General features: G+C 34.1%; 4 protein-coding genes and 1 long non-coding RNA gene across 11 annotated transcripts; 4 read left to right on the top strand and 1 right to left on the bottom strand.

The window, feature by feature from the left end:
* The first annotated feature begins 2,070 nt into the window (after positions 1-2,070).
* On the top strand, positions 2,071-2,356 carry LOC149724949 (uncharacterized). The gene is made up of 2 exons (XR_016386482.1): positions 2,071-2,210; positions 2,274-2,356. It is a non-coding gene; the product is annotated as an uncharacterized LOC149724949 (long non-coding RNA).
* A 1,211-nt stretch (positions 2,357-3,567) lies between these two features.
* LOC149724948 (bone morphogenetic protein receptor type-1B-like) lies at positions 3,568-10,930 on the top strand. 2 transcript variants are annotated; one of them, XM_089892234.1, is made up of 11 exons: positions 3,568-3,716; positions 4,073-4,170; positions 4,608-4,731; positions 5,180-5,270; positions 6,952-7,186; positions 7,822-7,948; positions 8,236-8,388; positions 8,596-8,740; positions 9,167-9,351; positions 9,747-9,877; positions 10,288-10,930. In XM_089892234.1, exons 1-11 carry the CDS (start codon positions 3,623-3,625, stop codon positions 10,492-10,494), a joined length of 1,590 nt encoding a protein of 529 aa, XP_089748360.1. In that variant the 5' UTR covers positions 3,568-3,622; the 3' UTR covers positions 10,495-10,930. The 2 variants fall into 2 exon arrangements, with proteins under 2 accessions (XP_089748360.1, XP_089748359.1); XM_089892233.1 differs by having other exon boundaries at positions 5,174-5,270.
* A 173-nt stretch (positions 10,931-11,103) lies between these two features.
* LOC149724947 (uncharacterized) lies at positions 11,104-13,629 on the top strand. Its single transcript, XM_089892252.1, has 2 exons — positions 11,104-11,234; positions 11,784-13,629. The coding sequence occupies exon 2, from the start codon at positions 11,825-11,827 to the stop codon at positions 12,989-12,991; it is 1,167 nt and encodes a 388-aa protein (XP_089748378.1). The 5' UTR covers positions 11,104-11,234; positions 11,784-11,824; the 3' UTR covers positions 12,992-13,629.
* On the top strand, positions 13,588-19,834 carry LOC149724946 (zinc finger Y-chromosomal protein 1-like). Of its 6 annotated transcripts, none has more exons than XR_016386481.1 (14): positions 13,588-13,727; positions 14,043-14,101; positions 14,380-14,507; positions 15,120-15,258; positions 15,344-15,474; positions 15,828-15,907; positions 16,872-16,959; positions 17,337-17,465; positions 18,070-18,186; positions 18,378-18,715; positions 18,806-18,930; positions 19,111-19,176; positions 19,333-19,381; positions 19,606-19,834. XR_016386481.1 is itself a non-coding variant. In XM_089892247.1 (13 exons), the coding sequence occupies exons 1-12, from the start codon at positions 13,709-13,711 to the stop codon at positions 19,159-19,161; spliced, it is 1,404 nt and encodes a 467-aa protein (XP_089748373.1). In that variant the 5' UTR covers positions 13,588-13,708; the 3' UTR covers positions 19,162-19,176; positions 19,606-19,834. The 6 variants fall into 6 exon arrangements, 4 of the variants coding, with proteins under 4 accessions (XP_089748373.1, XP_089748372.1, XP_089748374.1 ...); XR_016386480.1 differs by having other exon boundaries at positions 19,096-19,176; XM_089892247.1 differs by lacking the exon at positions 19,333-19,381.
* Positions 19,575-26,899, bottom strand: LOC149724945 (chondroitin sulfate N-acetylgalactosaminyltransferase 1-like). Its single transcript, XM_089892240.1, has 13 exons — positions 26,688-26,899; positions 26,437-26,569; positions 26,320-26,378; positions 26,047-26,136; positions 25,775-25,849; positions 24,991-25,067; positions 24,250-24,434; positions 23,016-23,226; positions 22,448-22,632; positions 21,900-22,016; positions 21,395-21,568; positions 20,769-20,921; positions 19,575-19,977 (listed from the first exon to the last, which is right to left on the bottom strand). Exons 2-13 carry the CDS (start codon positions 26,552-26,554, stop codon positions 19,868-19,870), a joined length of 1,554 nt encoding a protein of 517 aa, XP_089748366.1. The 5' UTR covers positions 26,555-26,569; positions 26,688-26,899; the 3' UTR covers positions 19,575-19,867.
* Between the last annotated feature and the right edge of the window lie 62 nt (positions 26,900-26,961).

The following is a 26,961-nucleotide window of genomic DNA, read 5'->3' as shown; positions in this document are numbered from 1 at the left end:
ACAGAACACCAGACTTTTTCATAACAGAGTATACAGTGGAGTGGGTATCAGTGGGACCTAAGGAACGTACCACTTTAAAAACAATTTTAACTGGTCACTAGCTAAAGGACTATCGTGGTTGCAGTGCTGAATTTTCAGAACGTTTACGTGGTCTACTATAGTATCGCGCACTGTAAAACTAAAACTACCTAGTTTTATTTTTACTCAGAATGTAGTTTATCATATAAAACTGTTACACAGTTAGTAAATTGTAATATATGACTACGTACATAATAATAACACATGTGAAATACATTTACATAGAAATTCGACATTATTGGTATACTATTTCTATGTGTTAAAATTTCTGACAGAGAAATCTTAAGTCCAAACTTTATCGGGGAAGAAATGTGCATTTGTGCATGGAAGAGATTTTATATTTTCTGTATCGCTAGTTACTATAGTTGCCCGAACAAAAATGTTGCATTCGTGTTTTACGAGCACAACTGGTTAAAAAATCATCTAATAATGTTCACTTGCGCCTTATTGAATGCCGGGCGAACAGGAAAGACGGAGAGGAAAGGTAACCACCGCTTGCCTTGATTACTCGTCATACGAGAAAAAACGCTTTTGAGAGAAAGAAGCTATTTCTATTTCAAGGCAATCGTACATTTATAAGATTTTTTAGATGTAATGCAAGCCGTACGGCCGACTCGTTTAACTTCAGCTATTTTCTTTTATTCTAAATATGTTTTTTCTCCAAGCAGTTCTCGTTTTAAACAGCCAACAAAATTGTAAAACTAAACGCAAAACTGTCAATCCGGCCCTTGTTTTTAATATTACGTTTCTGTTAAAGAACTGTTTAAATTTTTTTGCTTTATTTGCAAGAGGTAGTGATTTTGACAAGCAACCTAAACTATTATACAAATTCAAATTCTAGGAGTTGAACACAGCAAAAGTGAGTCTTTGTCCTTTGGCTAAGTTTAGTTTGCTTGTTTTGTTGTTGTTAGATAACATAGAGGTATTTTTATTGTGCATAGTCAATATTACTCAGTCTTTCTTTTGTTTTTAAACAATTACTTATAATTTAGGTAAACAAGATTTTATGGTTGGGCTTTCATGCCAAGCATTCACAACCGCAGTTTGAATACTTTGGCAGCTTGTTTAGAAAGATACTTTAATAAATGCATGTAAGTAATGTTCTTACCCTCAGGTAGCAAGCAAAGACAGTTGTCATAAAATGGGTGCTCTGTTACATACATCTCAAGTCTGCTAATGAGTTAGTTATCACATTTAGGTTACTTATAAGGGTATACAAATGCACATTGCGAAAAAAGTAAAAATGCCCAAAAATAGTAAAATAATGACTAATTTAAATTTACCTTTTGAGACTATTATGTTATAAATAGTAATATGTTATGTATGCCTTACTGTGTTTTTCAGTTCAGGTCGCTTTCACAACTGTGTTCTGTTAAGTGTTGGCAGTCAGATCAAGCAAACCAGCATTGAAAATCATAAGATTTACAAGAAAGTGGTAGATCACTTACTTGCTTAGGCTGTTTAATGTTTAAAGATACATATTTACTTTGCTTTATTTAATACGCTAAAGCCCTTTAATGCCTAAACCAAACAGTTCTGATATTAGTGATTGGTTTTAATACAGTAGAAATATGTTGATATCAAAATGAGATAGAAGAAGATAAAAAGCTTCATGGAAAAAAAAGACAAGCAGCTTTTTGAAATTTATTAGAAAAATAGGGTTAGGGTTGGTAGTTAGCACTGTTTTATTACTTTTGAGACTGAATTTATATAAGATAGACACACTAAAGAAAAAAAGGGATATATAAATAGCTTGTCAGGTAGGTTCTTCATTATTGTGCTTAATGAGAAACACTAGGACAGCACTATGTTTTGTGTCTACTAAAGAGAGTAATTTCCTGAAAACAACCTATGCGTATTATAAAGGAGACAAAGTTAAGTCTCGGGGTACATATTACGCAACTTGTATTCGTGCAACCATCAGGTACAAAGTGCTTGTCTAAACCCAGTGTTTGCACCTTCAACCGAACCGAGTAGGTATGGTGGATATTGAATTGCACGAACCGCGGACGCGCTGATAACAATTAAGCGACCGCGAGGAAATCGAGCCTTGCTTTTAAAATTCCACAGATTCTCAAATGCAAAGAATTAAGTATGAACATGTGCCGAAATTGCGTGGGGCAGGCGTTGAGGTAAATATTAATTGTGAGAAACCAAAACTAGTTTAGTGTAAATGTTGATGCGCGGTTTACCAGTGGCGACAGGCGAGACTGTCACATTACAACTCTATTTATGGCGCCAGACTTCCAGGCGCAGATCGACTCTCGAATTTGCTGAACGTCTCTTGATCTTCGGCTTGCCCTTTGTTGCTTGTCGCTCGAAACCACACAGCTTTGGTAAGTATGATTAACCGATGGTTTCATGTAATCATAAACCAAGGCGAATTGATACCGTGCTGGTCAAAGTAATAAACTTCGGTTTATTTGTTAAAGCAATTGGCTATACCATGTTCCTACGCCACCGTCTACTCATCCAGGATTAGAACATCGATATTTTGCATTATGTTAAGCAGAAGTTTAAGACAACTCTTCAGTAACGTCAGATTATTACTCTTCAATCCAATGTACCAAAACAGGACACTTAAGCTGTCAGTTTACTGTACGCGAATTAAAATTCTTTTTCTCGAACAACGTTGCGTGACGATTGAATTGTTCGTTGCTTAGAATGGATCTCTCTTTTTTACTGTCCATGTTTTGTTGCAAAGAACGTCCCGTTTTAATTCAGCATACAAAGAAATCTGGCATTACAACAAAGTGAGGTTTATCGTGGTGGATCGTAAAAGCCCCACAATTAGGAGATTACACTACAGGCAGACATTTTTACAATATGGCGTGATTAAATCTTGGCTGAACAGAATTTTCTGTTTTAAAACAAACATGTTAACGTTCGGTAGCCTCGGCGACGCTGCCAGGTAAATTGGCACGCACATTTTCGCTACTTGACGTTTACTGCAGACGTAGAAATATGACGGGTAGACTCACTGTCTGCAAATAGAAATGCGCAAAGCCAGCGTAGGTGGTTAAGTACATGGTATCAATTGGTAATTGAGACGTGAGTGAGGAAGTTGTAGCTCGTAAATTGGGTAACATATATATCCGCGTATTGGCTTATTTAATGATACTTTCGGTTATTTGATCAGGTGATGTATTGTCATTACCATTTTATGTCAAACTCGTTTGTATACGAGTTACAAACATTTCTGGTATACAAACAACATAATATCTACCATATGCATTTTCGTTATGATTAAATTAGTGCTCATCTGTTTAGTAATGGCTTATCTTGTTATGTACCTAGTAATAAATAAACATTTATTTCATGCATGGAAAATCAATAGGTCTACACACAGGCAACCTGTTGTACCTTATACTTATTAGATTCATACACCTCGACCTCATTCATAATGTTACACTGCTAAAATGTAGAGTCTTGACACCCCAATACAGAGCAATACTAATCATGGTTTTGTCTCACATATGTTTTCTGTAGAAGCTCAAATCGTAGGGTAGTATTTTTGCACCTGAAAATAATTAACTCAGCGAGTATGCTGGACAATGAACTACCTCGTATGCAGTGTCGATGTATTGGAGAATGCCCGGACCACAAATACAACTCCACATGCGACCTGAAACCCAACGGTATTTTTTTATTTATGTGATTCACCCGTTGCTTTTATACTAAATTTTTTTTTATTTTATATAATATATACTGTACTTTTCAATACAGAAACCTTAAGAATCAAATAATCAAATATGCTTGTTTGCCCTGACTTTGTAGGTGATGTTTTTTTTTAATATGGTCGACATTTTGAACTAATGATTAGTCACCACTGGATTGAAGCAATGAAAATCTAATGTTGTGTCAAAGGACGCACTCCCAAGGATAAAAGCCAAGCTTCAAGCATTCCCAGCATTCTTGGGTGCCTTACTACTGCCAGTACACTAAACATGCATTTATCAGTTATCGTAAGCTTTAAATGTTTACTTTTTTGCAGCAAAGTGCTTCAAAAAGTTGTACATTAATGAATATGGTGAAGAGGAGTTACGAGCTGGGTGTTTAGGTTCACAAGATGATTACTTGAACCAATGTCATGTGAGTTGTTTATGTGAAGATTTATGTAGTGCAGTCATTTGTTTACACAAATACTTTTAACCTATGGGTTAGGACCACCTTAAAGTGGGTCACATTGGATATGCTTTGGTGAACTACTACACATGCCCAAAAAGCTTTTAGACTGTTGTACATAAGAAAATAATATCAAAACCAGTTTGAGTTGTTCAAGCTTTGTTTTTTTTCATTTTTTTGCGCTTATAAAAAGGGTGAGCACTGGTTTAAAGGTTTTTTACATGAGACATTACCCTACAAAACTTTACTTTTAAAATACGAAGTCACAAATCCAAATTTTATTTTAATAGCTTGCATAAAACCATTTAGGCCAGGCTACTGGCAGGGTTGCTAAATAAACATAAGATAATGTTTATTGTTTAATGTTGATAGTATATATATATTTAAACTCTTTTTTAAAACAGAATAAAGCAAAAACAGAATTCGAAGATCCAACTGCAGTGGCTTGCTGCAACAATGGTACAATGTGCAACGATTATTTAGACCTCGGGTTGCCTGAATATTATGATGAACCATCTGACACACCAGGTGACTCTCCATCTCCATGGCTTATGCCTTGTAATAATACAAGGATTTAGTAACATTACCTGCCATTTTAACATAATAGCTGTACTACTTTTCACTCTCTAATGGAGTGAACATGCTCAATTAAATGTTCAAGGAGTGGTATCCTTAAAGGGGTGTACCAGGCCCACATTCCATAATAGTAGGGTGGGAGAAGATGGGACATTTTATCACATATTATCCTGATCATGTTTTAAACAATTAACAACGGTCTATCAGGGTCATGAGAATACGGTTTTAAAGTTCCTTGAAGATTTTAGGCTTACTAATAAATGGGTCGAGCAAGTAGAATGAAAAAGTGTTCCATCTTCCCCCAACCGACTATAATACCTCTTATCTCTTGCCCCCCTTCATGTACATATATATAAGTCATATAATATTATTAAAATATGCCTTCCTTTTTGAGTTTCAGAGGCAAATTCGAATGTTATCACCGTTATAGCTGTTACAGTGCCAGTCTTCTGCTTTTTGTTTGGTTTAATAATAATGTTTTATTACATAAGGTGAGTAGCTTGAAATATATACTTAAATTATTGGTAGTATGTTCTATGTTGTTTTGTTCTGCTTGTATTGAATTCTGCTTTGGGAAGTTTTTAAGTAAGATTTTATGTAATTGGAAGTCATTTTTGGATTTATATTTCATTATTTCTTACTAATGTTTTTCTTCTGAGTATCTGGTTTATTAAGTACGCTTATAAATGTTGACAGTTTTCATACTTCACTTGTTAGTTTATTTTTACAGAAATGGCACTATAAGCTTTAAATTTCAGTGACAAACCGCATATTTTTAGTCTATCCATGTAGAAACAGTGTTGAAATTTAAAGTTTTATTGCCTGTTTATGGTGAAACGATGATACCAGTTGTAGGATTATGTTACGTTCAATTATCTAAGTGTAAACTAAGACAGGTGTGGGTGCAGCTGTTAAGAACTGTTTCTCTCCTTTACCTATTGTGTGTCCTACCATTACTCAGTGCCAGGAAAGAGTCCGTCCCTTTGTCAGACTGGTTTAAGGGCTTAAATTTCCGCACTTAGATTGTTGTGGGTGCCGGTGCTTAGTAAGAGTGGTCCCCTTGTCACCTGTAGTTAGTAGAGTGGGGTGGGGGGAGGGGGTATAATTTACAACAAAGTGACCTGCTTAATACTGGTATCGAAAAACACACTACGCAAGTGGCTAGGTCTTCATTCTTCTTTTATTGTGTAATCGTCAAAAATGTGTAGGTGTCCTGGGAAATTACTTTTTAAAATGTTTTTTTTTTTTTAATTTTAAATGTGATGTCATATTTGGTTATTAGGATTGTCTATTAGATAATATTTGCCTGCCTGAAAACTAAGTAAACTTTTTTTTATTAAAATCAAGTATTGGTTTAGTTTTACCACACTATCATTCAAAGTTCAGATTATACAATAAGATTATTTATGTAAGCTACATTCCTACATATACAGCTGTATTAACACCTCCTTGCTGCAGAAAGAATCATCTGTTCAACTACCCAGAAAAATATTTTTTTAGTCTTTACCACAAAAGAAGGCATTGTTTTGTTATGCGTTTGTGTTGTACCTGGTTTAACTGTCAAGTGTCTGGTCACAATTTCATGAAATATTAATGAGACAATTGTTAAGATCTGTTGGCTTAAGCGTAATTTTTCACTATGTTTAATAATTTAAGCACAAATGTCTGTGTATGACAACATGGAACTTTTAAAGGGGCGTACTAACGAAAAATGAAAATTTGTATTTTGATAGAGAATCTCAAAAAAATTAATGTAACTTGCTTTATCTTCGCGGGGCCGGAAAACATTTTTTTTCGTAAAGGAAACCCAATTCCCTGTCGCATAGCTGACTATTTTTAGTTTTTACTCCAGCAGTTTAATTTGCGGTTTTGATACACTTTTTTACAGAAGCTATTTTGTTTATTTAAACTTTGGTGGTACCTTTAGATCAAAAGTGAGCATCTTTATTAATACACAAGTTTTCATTTTTCGTTGGTATGCACCTTTAAAATAACATTTAAATAAAATAACTAGGGTGGGAATTTTTGCTGCCCTGCCGTTTCAAGTATACATAAGGAACTTCCCTCCAAAATATAAATTTAGAAATAATACTGATTGTGAAGTATTTGTGCAATCTGCTTTAGCACCCTTTTAACAAAAAATGTCAAAAAATTTAAAACTCCATTTTTCAGATTATGCCGTAGAGAATCGCTACGACGGCGTCAAATTGAGAATGAAAACAAAAAAGCTCTTTGTCCTGTTTTATATGGAGATCGGGGAGACTTGGAAGGACATAATGAGATGATGGAAAATTGGTCCTCACTTGCTGGTACATCTTCAGGATCAGGGATGCCTCTACTTGTACAGAGAACGATATCACGACAGATCGAAATTCTTCACGAAATTGGAAAAGGAAGATATGGGACAGTGAGTTCATTTTATTTGTACTGCCTACTGTAGTACTGTCTATAGATAATATAAGTTCAGATAAAATGTTATCTCAATTAGGTTTAGCTACATAGATATTAAATATCCTGTCAAAGTTTCTGGGTCCAGATTCTGTGATAAAAGCTGAAATAGCTGTATGACTATGACTATACTATTAAAATTTTTGTTATTTTGGTTTTATTTCTTTAATGTTTAAGTAGTTGTAAAATCTAGAGTGTAATAATAAAGCTGATTTAGAAGGTCGAATTTAGCCCACCATGGAATTTTCTGAACTGTATTAAACCCTAAACTTTATAGCGGATGGAGGCAATTTTTACTTTGATTGTGTATATATATAATACATATAAAATTATAAACTTTATTTGTCTCTTTGACTACGGTAGCAAAGATTTTAAAATATTTGAAATAAAAAGACAGGATATAGTGGCAAAACAACAATTGTTAAAACATAATTGCATAAAATTATATTTACATTTAATTGGAAGAAAATAAGCGTGGTCGCTACACCTAGTGTTAGTTATACAAACAATATAAACCCCTTGTATTGCCTACTTGCGGTGTTTTTGGCAGTGACCAATGACTTGCACATCAAACCTACTAACTTCTGTTTACAGGTGATGCTGGGGAAATGGAGAGAAGAGAAAGTTGCTCTTAAAATATTTAATTCCAGTGATGAAGAAAGCTGGTTTCGAGAAACTGAAATTTACCAAACTGTGTTGCTACGTCATGACAATATATTAGGTATGTTTCTATAGGCTTGCTCTTTCAAGCTCCTTTTAGGATTTGGAATCATTATATTAGTGTTTTGTGCATATTTCTATTTTTTATTGTTTTACATTTCAACATTTTATTGTTTCAAAATGTTATTTTTTTAATATTTTTAAGTATTTTTGGGGTATATGAGTATTTACTTTACCATGATTCATTTATATTCTTTTTAATTTTATGATCACACACTAAACTACTTCAATAAAGTCAAGGATACAAATATATATCAGCATAACACTATAAACCAAATTTCCACTCAGGTTTCATAGCAGCCGATATATCTGGTGCTGGCTCATGGACTCAGCTGTTCCTAATTACAGAGTACCACAAGCATGGCTCCTTATACTACTACCTACAAAACAGAGCCATCAACATAGCAGAAGCTCTTAAACTTGCTTATACAGCTTGTTGTGGTATGTTACAGTTTTACCATTTTTGTAATTTTATGCCTAAAATTTTTTTAATTTTTTAAAAATTTTGTATTGTCATTTTATACTTTGATTTCAACACAAATTTTATTTTTCCATTTGTTTACCTTTAAACATTGTTCATGTTGAAAAGTTATAAAATATATTAAAATCGAGTTTAAACCAGTTAACAACTGCTTTTCTCTTGTACAGGGTTAGCACATCTACATACAGAGATAGCTGGCACACAAGGCAAGCCAGCCATTGCACACAGGGATGTAAAATCGCAGAATATTCTCGTAAAACTTGATGGACAATGTTGTATTGCAGATATGGGACTGGCTGTCTGTTTCTCCAGGTTAGTACACTTGTATGGACTATGCTATCATTGAATTGATTGTAACTTACTTTATCCTCGCATGCCCGGAAAACCACAACCATTATAACAAGGGTGTTAATACACATCGTGCCAGCTTAGGAGTTACCATGTATGATACTTTGTGGGTGATTATTTTTAAAGAAGATTTTCTATGTATGTATGGCTGATGATTTGGACAACTCATTAGTGACCACTGGGTTAGAGCAGTTGCCGTTAATTGTCTTGCCCAAAGACACACGCCCACAATGGTAGCAGCGACGTGACTTAAATTCATTACCTCTGGGTTACAAGCAGGGACGCTAAGCACTTTGCCATGGCGCATTGTCAAATATTTTTGGACTTTTGCTCTGTCTGTTGTTAATTACACTGATGTAATGCAATATTCAAAACATAATTTTTTTACAGATTACATGAAACGATTGATGTTGGAAAGCATGACCGCTCAAGAAGACAAGGTACCAAGCGTTACATGTCACCTGAGGTGCTTGCCCAGTCTTTTCACCCAGACTCCTTTGAAGCATACAAAGCATCAGATGTGTACAGCTTTGCTTTGGTGTTATGGGAAATAATCAACAGGACTGAAGTCAACGGTAAACTTAAATGCATATGAAGAGCCTATCATATTATGAAATATGTAGGCTTACCTAAACGAATGCGCAAAGAGGTCAAGTAATGAGGAAATATACTGTTATATATTTTAAATGACAGTTAATAATATTTCCCCTGTAACTTTATAACTAGTTTAAAGGTTTTGTCTCAAAGTCTCCCAAATTTTTTTGGAAATAAGTTCCATATTTGTCTGTCGGGTGTAACGGTCACGCATTTTATCCAAACATTATTTCTTTGTTTTTTATCAATAAGCGTGTTTTAACAAATGTTAATTTACGGTTACTACCTATGTTGTTACTTTTTGTAACTTCTTCCGTTCTTCGTTATCGTGACTGAATAGACAAACTAAATTTCATTTATTTATTTTCACACACAGGATTTGCAAATGACTACCATCTTCCCTACCACGATGTGGTGGGTAATGACCCTGATTTTGATGAGATGAGAAAAATAGTTGTTCTTGAAAATCTCAGACCAGAGATTTACAAACAGTGGCAAGCACATAAGGTAAATCTATGCACTTAATCTCAGCCATATGATGTTAGTTTTTTACTTTGGTAGCTTTGTTTTGTGGGTTGTATTCAAGTGGGGTTTAGCTGGTTCAAAACTCATTTTTACCTGCTAGGTGTAACACTTTCTAAATGGCCCAAATCTGACCTAAATTCGAGGTCCCTGACAAGGACCTCACCCACAAAGAATAGAACTCTTTCTAATTGAATTAGCACAATAAGTTTCTTTTTGTGCAGCAGGTAAAACCAACACAACATCAGTCTATTGATACCTACAAAAATAAACAACAAGTTATTGTAATTTTGGTTTGTATAAATTTCTAAAGTTAAGCCGATATGCTATTCTCCAGTTACTTGACCTACACAACACTAATCTTTCATATAAATATTGCCTTTTGTTTTGCACAGATAATGTCAACATACACTACAACCCTGCAAGAATGTTGGTCCCCTCGACCCGAGTCTCGTCTCTCAATGCTCCGTCTCCGTAAGACTCTCTACTTTCTCCTCAATGGTGGACGAGGCCCAGTGGAGGCGGGAAGCTCTGAAAGTGACCGAAAACCGTCTGCCTCTTCCAGCTCTTCTGTTAAAGAAGAGGAGCATTCAAGTTGCTGAGAAATCGTGACAAATTTTCAATTTCTCGTTCTTTTGGGTACTACAATTTCAGTTCTTTGTTTTCAAATATAGCTGCGTTTTGATTTTCTTAACAGACACCTCAGTTAACCAATGCGAGAACTCCACATGTAGATCTGCCTAAACTCGTGTATACCTTTTCAGTTCTTTGTTGACACATTTCTGTACCAGAATGCAATCCTTAGTTGGTGCTAAAGGTAAAAACATTTCTCAAGTGCTAAAATGGTTACCATTCCACATTAGAATACATCTTGTTTTTTTTTTATTTTGAGTGTGTCGTATTTTGTATGTAAAGATGTATTTTGTACAGTCGTTTTTGAGATACATTTTAAAAAAGAAAAACAAATTAGAAAAAGTAATGTTTAGTCGTAACGAATGCAATTGTGCCAGTTTTGTGATAATAAAGTAATAAATATTATCGAGTACTAAATATCAAATAAATAAAAAAGAAATAACTGTTTAAAAAAATATGACCCCCGAGTTATGGCGCTTTATGCTATTTTTATGGCGTCTGTTTTGGCAACAAGAAACGAATTCCTGAAACAATTCTTAACATTTTTAAAGAAGTCACGAAAGTTATGTTGCCGGACTAATTAGGTTTGAGAGGTTGCTGATTAGCCTGGAGGCATTGTAGTGTACCGAGGACGCTTTTTAAACGAAAACGTTTTGCCTATGTTGTCCATAGTGGTTTAACGACATCGTTTCCCGTATCTTTCAGTACGGTAAAAATCTTTACTTATCGTTGGGATTTTCGAAAAAAACATTGTCCTCACTAGCACCAAAACATTAAGTGATAATATATATACATATATCGTCTATACTGCCCTAACGTAGGACGGTTTTTGATGCTAGTGAAGAGTCTTTCCCCCCTTATTTGCTAACTACTCCTCCACTAACATTATTGTATTAATTATGTTGTTTTGTGTATTTTCCACCCAAATTGATGACTTTGTAACTAATCGGGACACCAGACTATAAATTAATGTTTTATTTGCAACATTTGTAATTAATAGTAATCAATAAAAATGGAGGTCAAAAAATAATGTATTCACGAAAAATAAAGTAAAACTTAAGTATTTTAAATAAAAGCTTGTTTAAAAGATAATCTAAATGACCTATACCCCACCTGTTGGAAAAATTCTCAAAATTAATACAATGGATTTGTATTTTAAGTGAACGTAACTATCCGACGTTAGGCAGCTGTTCGAAGTAAGGGCATTGCTTCTCTAAAAATCATGCATCGCCAATATTATTACTTTATTGTTTTACAGCTATTACTTAAGTTCCAAAACATTGTTCTAATCATTAAACCATGGAGTTTGAAGAAGCCGATAACAGGGTTCCTTGTAGTTACTGTGGGAGGAAATTTAACCCTGAGAGTCTGGACCGCCATGCAAAAATCTGTGCCAAAACCTCAAAACCACGTCCTGTATTTGATTCAAGCAACCAAAGGGTTTTCACAGCTGGTGATACAAACAATATACCAGTTCCAAAGAAGAACAAAGCACCGATAACAAAGCCACAGAAAAAATCGACAGTTGGGACACTAAAAAGCGCAGGAGATACAGCTGTTCGAAACCCACCTCAGAAAAAGGCACCAGCCAGATCAGCACAATCTAATTACAACCAATGCCCTCACTGCTTGAGAAAGTTTAACAATGAGGCAGCACAGAGGCATATCCCATTTTGTGCTGAGCAACATAAAAGGATTGGCCTTAAAAAAGAGACAACATCTATAAAAAAAGACAGTCTTTCTGCTCAGGCAGCAGCTAGAGCAATGGCAAGACAAAATTATAAGCCGCCTTCATTAAAACCATCATCTGGGCGCAGTGATTCCAGATCACCTGGTAATTCTGCAACCTCTAGGTATGCAACTAATGCAAGAGGTAAAAATGAAAAGTTTAACAGCGCAACACTGAGGGTGGGGTCTAATGCTGAAAGAAATGGCATTTCCCCAAAGCGGTCCAATCCTGAATGGAATGCAGACATAGAAGTACCTGCATACTCATCTGAGGTGCGTACTCGTACAGGATTAAAAGCGTACACATCTAACAACACTGAAAAGGAAAGATTTCAGCGCCAGAGAGGAGTTCTTGAAGAGAAGAAAAACACAATTCGTAAAATCAGCACAAGGAATGACAAGTTAAGACAGCTTGGCGTTGATGGTGTAGCGGACCAACATGATTTATTTGGAATTGGTGCGTACAAAAGTAATGAAGTCTCTCCCAGTCCGTCCAGTGGCAGTAAACGTTCTTTGAAAGGAAACTCTCCATTGTCAAATCACGAAAGGCGGGACTTTGTATTCCGAAAGAATGGCGCATATGACTTCAGTGAGACGTACTCTCCAGAGTTTACAGACTCCAACTACCGCCTGCCTTCTCCAGGGTCGAAATTTTGTCATGAATGCGGTTCCAGATACCCCATTTCCAATGCCAAATTCTGCTGTGAATGTGGTCTTAAGAGAATTGTACTTAACTAAAATTTACTCTGTGAAATAATATATATATATATAAAGTTTATTTTAAAATTTGAATCCATTTGATATTCTGTAATGTCGCAACTTTGTGTTCCTCAACTGTTTAATGTATCATAAACCAAACCTTAAAGCACCCTAGCAACTTTCCCTATTGTCACTTTTACAATAAAACTTCTATCCCTATGTTCTATAATACATTCCATTGCAAATGCCCTTTTTTTCCACTGTATTATCATTATCATATGTTAACTTTTATACATAAATAAAGCAACTGTATATTCTACCTTAGCCATACCCATACTATAACTAAAAAAGGGCAAGGTTTTAAATAACTCTGGTTTGTGCTGTGTGTTTATAAACCTAAAAATTCTTGTTTTTTATATAGTTCGTCCTAATCTGTTTAAACTTTACATTTTTCACGTTCAAAATTCAATAATAATTCATATATTATAGACTTAGTTATATTTCTATATTGCTATAAAATAAAAATTATTACACCGTTAGTACAGAATTTTTTAACGGATTTGCAATTTTTTTATGTACACTTGTAATGTGAAATAACTAGCACAACATTCATATAGAATATAATTACTGAATACTATAGTTTGAATTTTGAAATTATTTTTATAACTTTTAATAGATGGCAGTAGTGTGGTTAGGTGGTTTATAATTGGATAGATTATTTTTTTTTGTAATCCTTACTGATGAAATGTAAAACTGATGGAAAATATGAATCCAGGTATGAAGAAAAGAATTTTGTAAACCTTTAAAAGAAGACTATAAACGTTTTTAATCATATATGTTATAATTTATAACTTCACACAAAATGCGGCAGAATGGCCATGAAATAGTATTCCCGGCTACCAACCAAAGTTGGTCGGTCGCGGTTTTGGTTACTGCGTTTTTTAGTTAGCTGACTAAATTTCTGTGCATTAATTAGTACAGAAGTTAATCGATCGATTTAGGCAGCGACTAGTTTAGTCAGTAGCCGAAAATGCTGCCCAGATCGCCCTTATGCACCACATATTCGTTTTAACAGAGTTTTTTGTTTCAGGTAGTTTATCTTTGCATTCATTGAACATTGTGTCCAGGGTGGCTTTCAATAAGTTTAGAGTGAGTAAAAAATCAAAAAAAACTTTTTTATCAATAAGTAAGTTTTAACAACTGTTGTTTTACCGTTACTACCTGTCTTTTCGCTTTTGTCAACTCTCTTGTTCTTCGCTATCGTGACCGAAGAGACGAAATCAAATGTATTCATTCATTCAATGTTTGTTTGTTAAACATACAATGTCAGATAGCCTATTAAGGCTTAAAATTAATGAACAGAAGATTCAAAAGCTGAAACACTAGTTGTGTACCAACCATTGATCAAACACTACTATGTTTTATAGAAAAATGGAGATTACACCAATGTTGTCATTACTGTTGGCAGCCATGATTGGAAATGTCATCAATGTATTTTAGCTGCTTCATGTACTTCCCTTCACCTCTTGTTTCAAGCTGCGCAATCACTAGATAGGTAAATAAAGGGTATAATGGGAAATTGTCCATCATAAAATAGACTGTATGCAGAATTGCAGTCTACACACACTTTTGTTTTTATTAGAAGTTTTATGTAATAATAATCCAACATAATTGGCTCGTTTGTCTGCTAGTTTCTTTCAAATACATGTAAATATGTTTTTAACTGTAAGCGTGTTTAAACAACTGTTGTTTTGTTGCTATATTCTGTCTTTTCGTTTTTTAAAATCTTTTCTACCGTAATTAAAGAGACAAAATAGTAGCTTATCATTGTCATTAAAATAGCATATACAGTCCAATATTATGCTAAAAAGTTTGGTTATGTGGAATTGCTCTTATGGAGTATATAGAAAATAAATTCCTTATTTAAAGGAGTGAATGTATGGCGTGGTAGTTAAAACCACTTTGCGGGTCTCTGTGTTTTTTTTCTAATTTTGGCTGACAAATTGGACAACTCTTAAGTAAATTGGGTTGGAGTAGTGATGGTGTATTGCCCAAGTACATACCCGTAATAATAACTGCATTAAGCTGTGATTTTATTAACCCTGTATTGTTGTAACCAACTAGACCATTGTAATTAAATCAAATACAAACTAAATTGAATTTGCAGAGTTATTCCCACTGTCATTATGCCCGACCACTTCAATGAGCAAGACATTGATTTATGGCTGGATGTTTTATATTTGAACACGCTGCCAAATAACCTAGATAGTGTAAAGAGAGTATATACACTTGCTGCTTATTTAAAGGTATTTTTATCTTTGAAATTAAAAACCAATGCATTGGTATATATGGTATACAGTCAATATAAAATACATAACATTTTTAATACAGATGCCAACTTTAGAATGTATATGTTCAAGTCACTTGGAGAAACAAATGAAAAAAGAGGAATGGATTGAATGGCATTCATCTACACTTAAAACTATTAAGTCCTTGTGTAACTTACAAGTCAGGCATGCAGGGTAAATATTAGGAAATGTTTTCCATTATGGCTACTGTCTACTGCTATGAATAGGGTCTGAGAAACGGATTTCCTAGCATGTTCAATCTATTTTCCTTTATTTGCCCAATGGAATTTTTCATGTGAAGTGCTATGATGTAGTAACCTATGTGACACATTTGGGGTAACCTTAATTCTAAAATGATGCTTATGGTCCATAAGTGGCGCAGCCAGAAAAAAAACGGGGGAAGGGTTTTAATCAAAAAAAATTTTTTTAAATTATTTTTTTATTTTCGAGACCCCGTTAACCCTCCTGGCTGCGCCATTGCGTTATGGTATTGCTTATAAGCCAGTTTAAATTCTTCATTCCAACAGATTGAACAAAGAAACACATCATATCAATATATTACCTCCTAATGACAAGTTGGATAGCATTACCCACCAACCCAAAGCAGGTATTCTTAAGATAGCCTGTTCTTTATAGATTTTTGATTGCCCATTTCATCTTTCTGGGTGTGTTCCGGGTTGAAAGCCTGTTCTTTATAGATTTTTTGATGTTTCAGCATACAATAATGATAAATGTTTCCCGAACAGTGGCTGTCTGTTCTGTAGTATTATTCATATTTTTGTATGGTGTTGTTTAATTATGAAACTTTCGTTTCTCAAATACTTCGTTATAAATGTTATGTTATGTATACATTGTAGAGGCATAAGTACCAGAGAAAATTAAATTTGTGTTTGAATAGAAATTCTCAAATGTGATCTAAAAGTACTAACAAACTTTCAAAATGAAACAGCTGAAAAAAGTGTGGGTCAAAATTAAAAAACAATAAGGTATTTAAAATGGGGGTTTCCAGTGGGAAAAACTAGCATTCAAATTTGACTATTTGTAGTTCCTAAGCTTCTAAACAATATTAAAAAATCCACGAATTTAATACAATGAATATTTCATCTTTGCAAATATAAACTCTACATTTTATACAGGCGTATTCATAAAGAAGAAGCATGTATTATATTTATACCAAATCCAATTATTTTTAATTTTCTTTAGTAGTTAAGAAACTAAACAGTCAAAGTTCAGTGACATTTTTTTATAAAAAAAAAGTTTATTTTACTACAGCGTTTTTTTCACTCGATCTTTTTAAATGCTGTTTTGTTTTATGAAACTTTGGTGGTACCTTTAGATCACATTTGAGCATCTCTATGCGTATACAAATATCTATTTTTTGTTGGTTTGTCCTTTAAAGCATTCTCATATTTGAGAAATTATCTGTTTTGGTCGTTTCTTTACTGAATATATTCACTACACATTTTATTGAAAATTTTTGCATTGGCTTATATACACAAATAAACATATATATATATATATATATATAGGTTTATTTATTTATGTTGTGAAATTACAAATTTTTTTTTCAGGTGAATTGCAAAATGGCCAGGACAATGAATTTGAATTAGAACCATCAATACCTCAAACTTCAGCTACAAATGAACGCATAAAACCAAGGTAAATCAAAATCTTTTAGAAATATATATTTTAGAAGTTTTTCTGTCTATTTTTGTTTAAATATTATATATACATATATGCAAAACATTTTAAAAATTAAATGAAACATTGTTTTAGCCGTTAAAGTTTTAATTTGTGCAAACTTACCCAGTATAGATAAGTTTTACCGATGGCCCTAGCCCTAATAAGTATCAAACAGACTGCAAATCTAAAAAATTATACGATTCTGCTTTTTACGATTCTGGCAAAATTATCAGATTCCGTTTTTTTTTTTTATAAAAAGACTGTAAAATCTCTTGCAAAGTTAAACAACTGCAGTTTTACACAAAAATTAACACCTGTTAATTGTTAAAACATACATTTCACTAATTTTTCAGCTTACTAAGTTGCAGTCACTGTGGAAAATTATTTAAACGGAAATATGACTTGGTTGTTCACGACCGACGCATGCATTCAAACAAACCATTCCGATGCCCTGTGTGTCCCAAGGAATACGCTCTTAACAGGTTAGTCTAAAACAGTGGTTCTCAACCTTTTTAACTGGTGGACCAGTAAAATTTTAAAACAAGATTTGTGGACTAGTTGACCTTAAAAAATCAACCCAAAATGTAATTCTGTCTCAAAAGTAGACCATGAGCTCTATGTTACGTCACAGTGCTGCAAATTACGGAACTGGCAAAGTTCTAAATTAGTTTAAAGTTTGATGTTTTATTTTTTTAACCAATGGACAAGACTTCAACATGTTGCATTTTGCAATTGAGATATGAAATTGTGATATATTTTGCGGACCTGCAGAAAAGTTGACGCAGAACAGCGGTTGAGAAACACTGGTCTAAAGTATAGCTTTACCACGGTCGAGGCGACCATTAATTTATAATTTCATTAAACTAGTTTTGGATACTTAATTACCTTTAAAATCAATAAAATCATTATTTAAATTAAAACAATATTCTGTTAGTGTTATTTATTTGCCTAAATGTCATAACATATATATAGGCCTGTATGGGGTTTTCCTATCTTACCCCAAGTGTCCCATGTACCCCATTGTTTTTTATTACCTAACTTGACTATATAAATAATTTAGCTTATATTTTTATTTTTCATTTACAGAGAGTTACAAATTCACCTACGAATACACAAACCAGGGTTTCGACACCAGTGCAAACATTGTAGTATGAAATTTATCTCTACAGAAGGACGAAGGAAACATATACTGCAAGAACATAAGTAAATTCCTCTTAATATTATCTTGCTAAAAAGGGCCGTAAGTTATATTTATGGGTTAAAGTGTACAGAGAAGGATTTCTGTGTTTTAACAAATGTAATTAACAGTCACATGGGGTAAAATAACTGTCATTCATAGTTGTTTAACATTTTGAACATTTTATACCGTAACAAACCCCCCCAAAAAATTGCAGAACGTATGCGTGCAAAAACATAGGCTGCAAATCTGCCTTTGTAAGCCAGGAGCTTCTAGATCAACATCCCTGTATGAAAACCAAGGAGAAGAAACATCAGTGTGAAGTTTGTGGCGTTACATTTCGCTTGGCGGAATATATGAGGCGTCACGTCAGTGCAGTGCACGTGAAGGAAAAACCATTCAAGTGTACAGAATGTGAGCGCCACTTCAACAGGCCTGAACAATTAAAACTACACCAAATCACGCACAGCAAGGAGAGGCGATACAAATGTGATTTATGTGGAAAAACTTTTCGACAACCAGCTGGCCTTTGGAAACACAAACGAAAACACAACGGTGTGTAAAACTTTTTCAATAATTATGTTAAAAGTGTTTTTGTTTTAGTTTTCTCCAGGTATGTACTGTCTTATATTTGTGTGTTTTAAGGAGGATATTTTGTATGCGAGATATGTGGATACAGCTGCAGGTCTAACAGCGTGTTGTCAATGCATCTAAAATCCCATGTTTCCGATACACACAATACTTGCCAGCAGTGCAAGAAGACATTCAAGGTACTTTTCCATACATTTTAGACAGCTCTTCTAAAGACTATACTTTTCTACTAAATCATGTCTTTGTTTTAACTAATAAAATGTTCTAAAAGTTCATAAGTTTAACTTAAATATTGCTTCTTCCATATAAAACTAAACAGGTTTGTATGTAGTTTTAAATGACAGTCTTCGCATGCACAGAACATGAAGAGTTTAAACAGACATATGAAGCAGCATTCGAAGAACACTTGACAAATTGTAGCTCAGGTATTTATTTAAAACATTATATTGTAGCGTTGGAATGTATGCTCCGCATTCCACTCTACTAATTAAGGTCGCACGCAGGAAGCGTCCTGCAACATAGCGACTGCGTGCCTTTTTCTTTTCGTTCTCTTCCTGTGTTTCGCATTTACATGTTCGCAGGCATTACAAAATATACTCGCTCAACGAACGCTACAATATATACTTCAAGGTATGGCTATAAAGTAAGACTGTGCTAGTAACACAACCTCTACTTACCGATTACTACAGTTGCAAGAGGATGCTAATGTAACATAATGGTAATGTAAACATCTAAACTAACACACAAGGTGTGTTATGCATAATGCAATATGACCTTGTTATAACCTTTGTTCCCATACAAAAGCAATAGACACACCACAGAGTGAAACAATATACAAATTTATTTAATTACAGAAACATACTGCAGAAGAAACAGTCACGATTAAGAAAAAATGGTCAGTTCAAAATGAAATCAAAAGCAACTAAAAAAGGCATTGCACTGCCCGCAACTACATCGTCCCAGTTATACTGTATTTGTAATTTTTAAACAAAATCAAAAGCAACTTTAAAAGGCATTGCACTGCCCACAACTACATTCCAATCATACTGTATTTGTGTTTGAATAAAAACACCAATAAAAGTGTTCACAGTGTCAAGTATTTTAAAAGATACTGTTTTATGAGTCTTTTTTTTCAAGACTTTCTTTCATTTTAAAGTAAAGCAGACCAAGGTCTTTCATGGAGCCCTCAGTTCTCGCACGAGATTTTAAACATGATTCATATTGTTCTAAAAATGGTTAGTATGTAATAAAAATATGGTTAGAATGTAATATTATATGGATAACAAGATAAGCTTGTGAAGTGTAATGCCTATGAAGACCGGTTTATGCCCGAGTTGGCACTTCACACAGGGCCTGCCTGTAACCCAGAGGTTCTAGGCTCATCATGCTACCATTGTGGGCATATATGTGTTCATAGGCGCCTAAGTTTTGATAATCCAGGTTAGGCAAACTCATTGTTACAAATAAAAACTACTTATTACATGTATACGTATGCTAATAACTAGTTTAACTAGCAGTAACGTTAATCTAGCCAGAAGTTAGAGCAGAACCACTCGAGCTTCAATCGTCGATACGTAATGGTTTATAAAATACGTAAATCGTTTGCGTTTGCTTACTTCATTATGGAACAATTAAAAGGCAATGTACCAAATTCCAGGTTAGGCATTTGCCTAACCTGCCTGACCGCGTTAGGCGCCTATGTATGTGTTCTTGGGCAAGAAGACACTTAACGACAATTGCTTCAACCCACTGGTCACTAATAGGTTGTCCACATTATCAGCCATACATAATAAAAATTCCAAAAAAATAACCCACTCACAAAGTAACTCGAAAGCTGGCATGAGGTGTATGAAGCAGAGCACCCATGTTATAAGGGCTGTTGTTTTCCGCCCACGTGAGCTAACATATTCATTCATTTGTATCACTTAAAACCACTGCTGGTAGTGGTATACAAAAGGTTTGGTATCTTAGACAGCCACTATTACACAGTTAAAAAGATGGGGAAATTATTCTTTACCTTTAGCCCAAGATGCATCACATTCCTTAGGATGCCAATGATGAAATAATGTGTTCACTGGTGTTCGTATAACTTGTAGATTGCTTTGAGAAAACTTTCTGTATAACAAAGAGTCTTCCGTTCCCCATCCACGTATGTTTAGATCAAAACCACCTGTTGATATGAATGTTACTTACTTTATCCTTGCGTAGCCAGAGAATGACAGTCGTTATAACACGGGTGTACACCTCGTGCCACCTTACGTGTTACCATGTATGTTACTTTGTAGGTGAATATTTTCGGGTTTTTTTTCCATGTATGGCTGATAATTTGGACAACCCATTAGTGCCCACTGGGTTGAAGCAAGGGCCGTTAAGGGTCTTGTTCAAGGACAAATATACCCACAATGGCAGCGACAAGGCTTGTACCCATAACCTCTGGGTTACAGACAGGCGTGCTAACCACTTTGTCACGGCGCTGAAGTGATTCTTTTATTCACCATAGTTTTATATATGATAGTTACACATATATAAAAAAAGCCAAGTTTTAACTCGAAATTGAGCATAAAATGGGTGAATGGTGTGTAAGCAGCCATAGATGTTACTACTAGACAGTACGACCAAGTTATGGCATTTAAAACAAATTACCTATTTCCACAAAATCAGACTTGTACTGACAAGTCATTCCAAAACCGAAATCCCTCCAAAATCCATAGTTGTTTTTAATAACTTGTCTGTCACGTAATTCGGGCACCTTGTCTTTATCAAAGACAACATTTGGGTTGTATAAGCTGAATACTACAGGGTAGAAGACTGAAACTCCTGAAAGAAGAAAACGTAATTTACAAATGAAATAGGGGTGTACGAGTTGTGTCTTTACGCACTTTTGTTTCTATTAGAAGTTAAACTTGATAATAATTAAGCAGAAATGGATTGTTTGTCTGCTAGATGTAGCCACCACGCTTATTTTCTTCCAATTAAATGTAAATATGTTTTTAACTGTAAGTGTGTTTTAACAACTGTTGTTTTGACGCTGTATCCTGTCTTTTCGTTTAAAATATTTCTAATTCTTCGCTACCATAATCCAACAGACAAATAAAGTTAATATTAATATGAATATGGATTCAACCAAAGAAATTTAAAATGAAGTTACCTGCTTGGCTATGTGACCTACACTGGGTCAAAAATTCTGGCGAAAATGCAATGTCAATGTCACAGAAAAACAGAAGTGGATTTTTCACTGTGAGAGAATTGACGCCTCTTTGCAATGCTGTGGAAAATCAAAGTAAATTAAAAAATTCCAAGAAAAGATATAAAATTATATATGAATGAATAAATGTAACTTGCTTTATCTTTGCATGGCCTTAAAACGACAATCGTTATAACACGGGTGTTTATACACCTCCTGCCAGCTTATGAGTTACCGTGTATGTTACTTTGTGAGGGAATTTTTAATTGCCGTTAAGTGTATTGTCCAAAGACACCAACACCCACATTAATGGCCGCGAGAAGCCTTGAAATCATTACCTCTGGGTTACAGACAGGCATCCGAACCACTTTACCAAAAGTCTGGACCATATGGTAAATAAACTTGTACTTAGTAGTTCCCATAGTATATCAGGCTAACACACCAAATCTGAAAAAAAATCTCAGATTCCATGGCATGCCTTTATATTGCTAACAAAATACCCCACGCATTACCTTTTCCACGACTGAATTCTTCGTTCAAAACACTGACCACACTAAACTGGGTAAAACCGGTTTTATTGCGAAATTCTTCCATATCCTGATTTAAAGAATAGAGACCAACTTTTCCAAAGTAAACAACAGTTAAGTGAACATTGTGGTCCACTTGTATTGTGTCATCAAAATATTTCATGAACATCCTAAAAAGTATTTAATATCTAAAGCACTAATGGGACATATTATATTCTGAATATTAATATATACCGATTTGATTGGACATGTTTCATAATTACTTTTAAATGTAGGCTATCCTTTTATGGCGGGGCAACAAAGTCAGGGTAACACGGTTGTTCTGTTTCATACACCTGTGCCTGTTTACGATTTACCAAACAGGTAAATTTGTGGGTAATTATATTTTTATGTAAATATGACTGCTAGGTTAAAGCATAGAAGTATCTTGCTAAAAATACACCCACAATATTAGAAGCACCGAGCTTTATACCTGCTACCTTTGTGCAAACAGCAGGTGCACTAAAAACTGTGCCATAAATTACAAAAACAAAAAATAAGTAAGAAAACTTACTGGAAAGTGTCAATTCTGTTCTGTAAAGGAACAATAAAGTGAACAGTTTCACTGGTGGGTGATGACCTGGTTTGAATGGCTTTGGGTGGAGCCAGTGGTCGAAATACAGTCACGTAAAAAAGCTTTATATCTTTGGGTAGGTTGGCACTTGATATTGGTTTGTATACAAGCTCATAGTGAACACCCATGCCTGCTTCTGTTCGTGATAAACCTGTAGAATGGTAATGTAACTGGGTAACTGGTAGATAAATAAGATGCATTCTTTGCCATGTGTGTAGACAAAGTTTAATTTAAAACTTACCAGAGCACAGTTCCAAAAGTTCACTTTTATTTAAAAAAAAACACAAAAAAAAACGGGAATGACAGTAACATAGTTGTGAGACATGTTAAAGCCTGAATATTAACTACTGAAGCTATGGTTTTAAAAACCCAGCCCTATTAGAAAGACACTACACATTCATGTTACAATAACGCAACACAATCATCTAACTTGAACACACTAAACCAGATAAAAATGTTAATAAAATTTTGAAAACAATTTTAACTTTGACAAGAAAAGACAAAGTTTACTCTAAGTAAATACAGACGCTGGACTAGAGACACCCTTTTTAGCAAATAAATTTAACTTTGGCAAGAATGGACAAAGTTTACTCAGACCAAATACAGATGCTAGAGACACCCCTTGTATAAACAAGTTTTAATAGATCTTTAGTACTCTAGTATCCCGAATAACGTATCTACAGTTTTCTGCTGATATTGTATTGGGCCTAAAAAAATTTTTTAAATTAATTTTCAGATAATAAAATTAACAAGCAATTAATTTAAACCAACACCTATCAGCCATTCTTCAGAGTTAAGTTTAAATTGATTTTAATAAATACGGTCCAAATTTTTTTCAAAGTTGAGAAACAATATTATCAAATGTGTTACATTTAATTATGCACGACGGGGCAACGACAATTTTTATAACATGGATGTTATGTTTCATACCACTGATGCCCGCTTACACTTGTAACTGTATAGATGACTATTTTTGGTGAATTTTTTGGTGTATGGCTGACAATTTGAACAACATAAAATAAACCACTTGTGCCTTAAGTGTCTTGCCCAAAAAGTTAGACCCCAACAATGTTAGCAGCATCAAGTCAGATTATTGTTGATTTTAAAGTATATTGCATTAATTTTACTATTTAACACCAAGAGAACAAACATAAAAACATTTGTTTAATATTACCATGTACAAAATCTTTTTCAGTGAACCGGTAAGTGGGCGTGACCTCAAGGCGACGCCCACCACTGTTTAAACTTTCCACCCCAAAGTTAATCACACCGGGAAACTCGGAATTCCAGTCGTATCGAGACGAGATCACGTCTTGGGGTCTCTGCTTCAACCCCAAATCCATCTTATACACAAAAGTCCTGCAAAAAATTTTATTTTATTTATTTTTAGAAAAATTTAAAAAAAATTAGTCCTACTTTATTTTCAGAATGTTAATATGCTAAACTCTGTAGACTTAGTTTTATCGTTAAGTTTTGTCTGTGCTTGCTTAAAATTTATTGCTAGTTTCCTGTTGTCGTATATTGTAATGACGTAGTTATAAAACAAATTAAGATACCATCTAAGTATACCGGCGCTGGTGAACAAATATTTAATGAGTAGCTCTTAATACCAAATGTCAGTGACCATCAGAACATGCCTTAACCCCTTTTTTATAAGAAGTCTTATAAAAAAAATATCCCGAACACCAGATTAGAAAACAATCCGGTTTAAAATGCAACTACACATTAAAAAAAGTTTTAGTGTCTTTGGGGCTTATAAATCATTACAGAAATTATTGGGTACCATATATAATAAAGATATTAATATAAGTAATGATATAAACATACTGTAATTATTTAAACCAGGGTATAATTGTAAGCAGGTGTGTCACCACCTGCAATTACATACTGAAGTTCAACATACTCTCTTAATTACCTGTCAAACATTCGAAACTCATTCACTGAATATTCATTTCTAAGACGTTGCCCTTTTAAAACTCTCGCCTTTGAAATCTAAAACCAAAACAATTATTATTAATACAGAAACAGTATTTACAGTAAAATTAAAAAAAATAACAGTAAAACTTTAATTTTTTTAACATATTGCAGTGTATTTATACAACTTAGTTTAGATACATGGCTCAACTTATTACTACAAAAGGCATGTCTAAGACACATACACTAATCAGCATTGGTAAACCTTGTACCCTCACTGTAACCCACACTCAAGGGGGGGATTTTATAACGATTGTCCTTGCCCTAACTTGAAAAGATAACCAGTTTATATTTTATTTAAAATGATTTTCCTCCAGCGCCATGGCATAGTGGTTAGCGCGCCTGCCTGTAACCCAGAGGTTTGGATTCAAGGCTTGACGTTGCTACTATTGTGGGCGTATGTGTCCTTGGGCAAGACACTTAAAAGCAATTGTTCCAACTTAGTGGTCACTAATGGGTTGTCCAAATTAACAGCCATACATAAAAAATGAAAAAAATCCCCCCAAAAAATAATTACCTACGAAGTAACATACATGGTAACTCGTTAGCTGGCACGAGGTGTTAAACCCGTGTGATAACGACTGTTGTTTTCCGGCCACGTGAGGATAAAGTAAGTTACATTCATTCATTTTTTAAATATTTGCTACCTAATCAAAGAGACAAATAAACTGATTATTATCATTATGAGTGCGAAATTACGATTTATTGGAATGTTTTATTATTACCTGTTCATGAAGAAAATGCAAAACTTTATCACCATCCATGTATAAAGGGTTGCTTTCTTCTGCAGAAATTTCCTCCTGGATAAAAAAACAACCGAATATTATTTGCACACAAATTAAAAAAACGGTTCCAAAAATTAAAATTGTCCAGAATTAAAATACCCCAGAATTAAAATAGATATAAATAACACACTTTTTAGACAAAATGGTAAAATACAAAACACAGCTCATTCTTGAAGAAGGTAAAATGTAACTGTGTAGAAAGTTAAATCTACCTTTTGTTCTTCTATCTTGATTAACTGAGATTTCTTTGTTTCCAGAGCGCTTTCCAAATCTTGAATTTGGTGTTGCAGACTTCTTATGATCTGTTGAAGAAAATTTTATATGATATATATATATATGTTTAATTTTCAAATAGACAATCAAATTTTACACAGTAATAGTGTATTAATACTAAAAGACAATTTTAAATGATATTTTTCTAATTTTAAACAGTAATGGGGTATAAAATCATGAACTATAAAATAATAGGCTTGTATAGGGTATACCTTGTCGCTTTGTTCAAACTTTTCGCTCCATTTTAGTTGATTACCCCATGAACCTGTGACTAACATATATATTATGTCAAGAGTCAACTAGACTTAAATTTGTAATCCATTTCTTACTCTTTTGATCTTCTGCAACCCTTCTTAAATAAGGAACAGAGACATCCAACATAATAAGAAACAAGGCAACAATAATTACAACGGTAATAAACCTCACAAGCAGCCTTTTTGACACCATTTTGATTGGAATTCACTGTAAAAAATAAGCATTTACAGACTACAGTTGCAATAAAGTTAAACACGCTCCGTTGCGGTAATAAAGCCTCGTAATTAGAATCCATATAGAATAAAAATACACAAAGCGTTCATACCTGTGCAACACGGTAAACTTGCTATTCGTTATTCTATTAACAGATGAATAACCGGCTATTCTTGTACCCGTGCGTTACTGTGTACAGTATGCTTTGGTTGTCTTGCTCATGCGTAATCAACATACGCATTAGCACCACGTCGGAAAGAGCATGACGAAGAAAGAAAAAAGAAACCAACTCAAATATATCAACAGAACTGAGTCCCTTGTGCCAACTTCTAGGGAGTTCCCCGCTGAAAAGTTTGGCAAATAATCAAATAATCAAGCAAGTGGTC

This window comes from Ciona robusta, chromosome 14 (genome assembly GCF_009617815.1).
Source record: "Ciona robusta chromosome 14, ASM961781v2".
In the NCBI taxonomy this organism is placed as follows: domain Eukaryota; kingdom Metazoa; phylum Chordata; class Ascidiacea; order Phlebobranchia; family Cionidae; genus Ciona; species Ciona robusta.
Note: the sequence above shows the minus strand (reverse complement) of the source record. Positions and strands in the feature narration are given on the sequence as shown.

Coding starts and splice junctions, on each gene's coding strand:
- LOC149724945 (XM_089892240.1), bottom strand. CDS start 26,554: ATGGTGTCAAAAAGGCTGCTTGTGAGGTTTATTACCGTTGTAATTATT. Junction 24,435..24,990: donor GAGTTTCGAATGTTTGACAG/GTAATTAAGAGA, acceptor AATTTTTTGCAG/GACTTTTGTGTATAAGATGG. Junction 19,978..20,768: donor TGATGCATCTTGGGCTAAAG/GTAAAGAATAAT, acceptor AACCATTTTTAG/AACAATATGAATCATGTTTA.
- LOC149724946 (XM_089892246.1), top strand. Junction 16,960..17,336: donor AATGAACGCATAAAACCAAG/GTAAATCAAAAT, acceptor CTAATTTTTCAG/CTTACTAAGTTGCAGTCACT. Junction 18,931..19,095: donor AGTGCAAGAAGACATTCAAG/GTACTTTTCCAT, acceptor TTTAAATGACAG/TCTTCGCATGCACAGAACAT.
- LOC149724948 (XM_089892233.1), top strand. CDS start 3,623: ATGCTGGACAATGAACTACCTCGTATGCAGTGTCGATGTATTGGAGAA. Junction 4,732..5,173: donor TGAACCATCTGACACACCAG/GTGACTCTCCAT, acceptor TTCCTTTTTGAG/TTTCAGAGGCAAATTCGAAT. Junction 9,878..10,287: donor AACAGTGGCAAGCACATAAG/GTAAATCTATGC, acceptor TGTTTTGCACAG/ATAATGTCAACATACACTAC.
- LOC149724947 (XM_089892252.1), top strand. CDS start 11,825: ATGGAGTTTGAAGAAGCCGATAACAGGGTTCCTTGTAGTTACTGTGGG.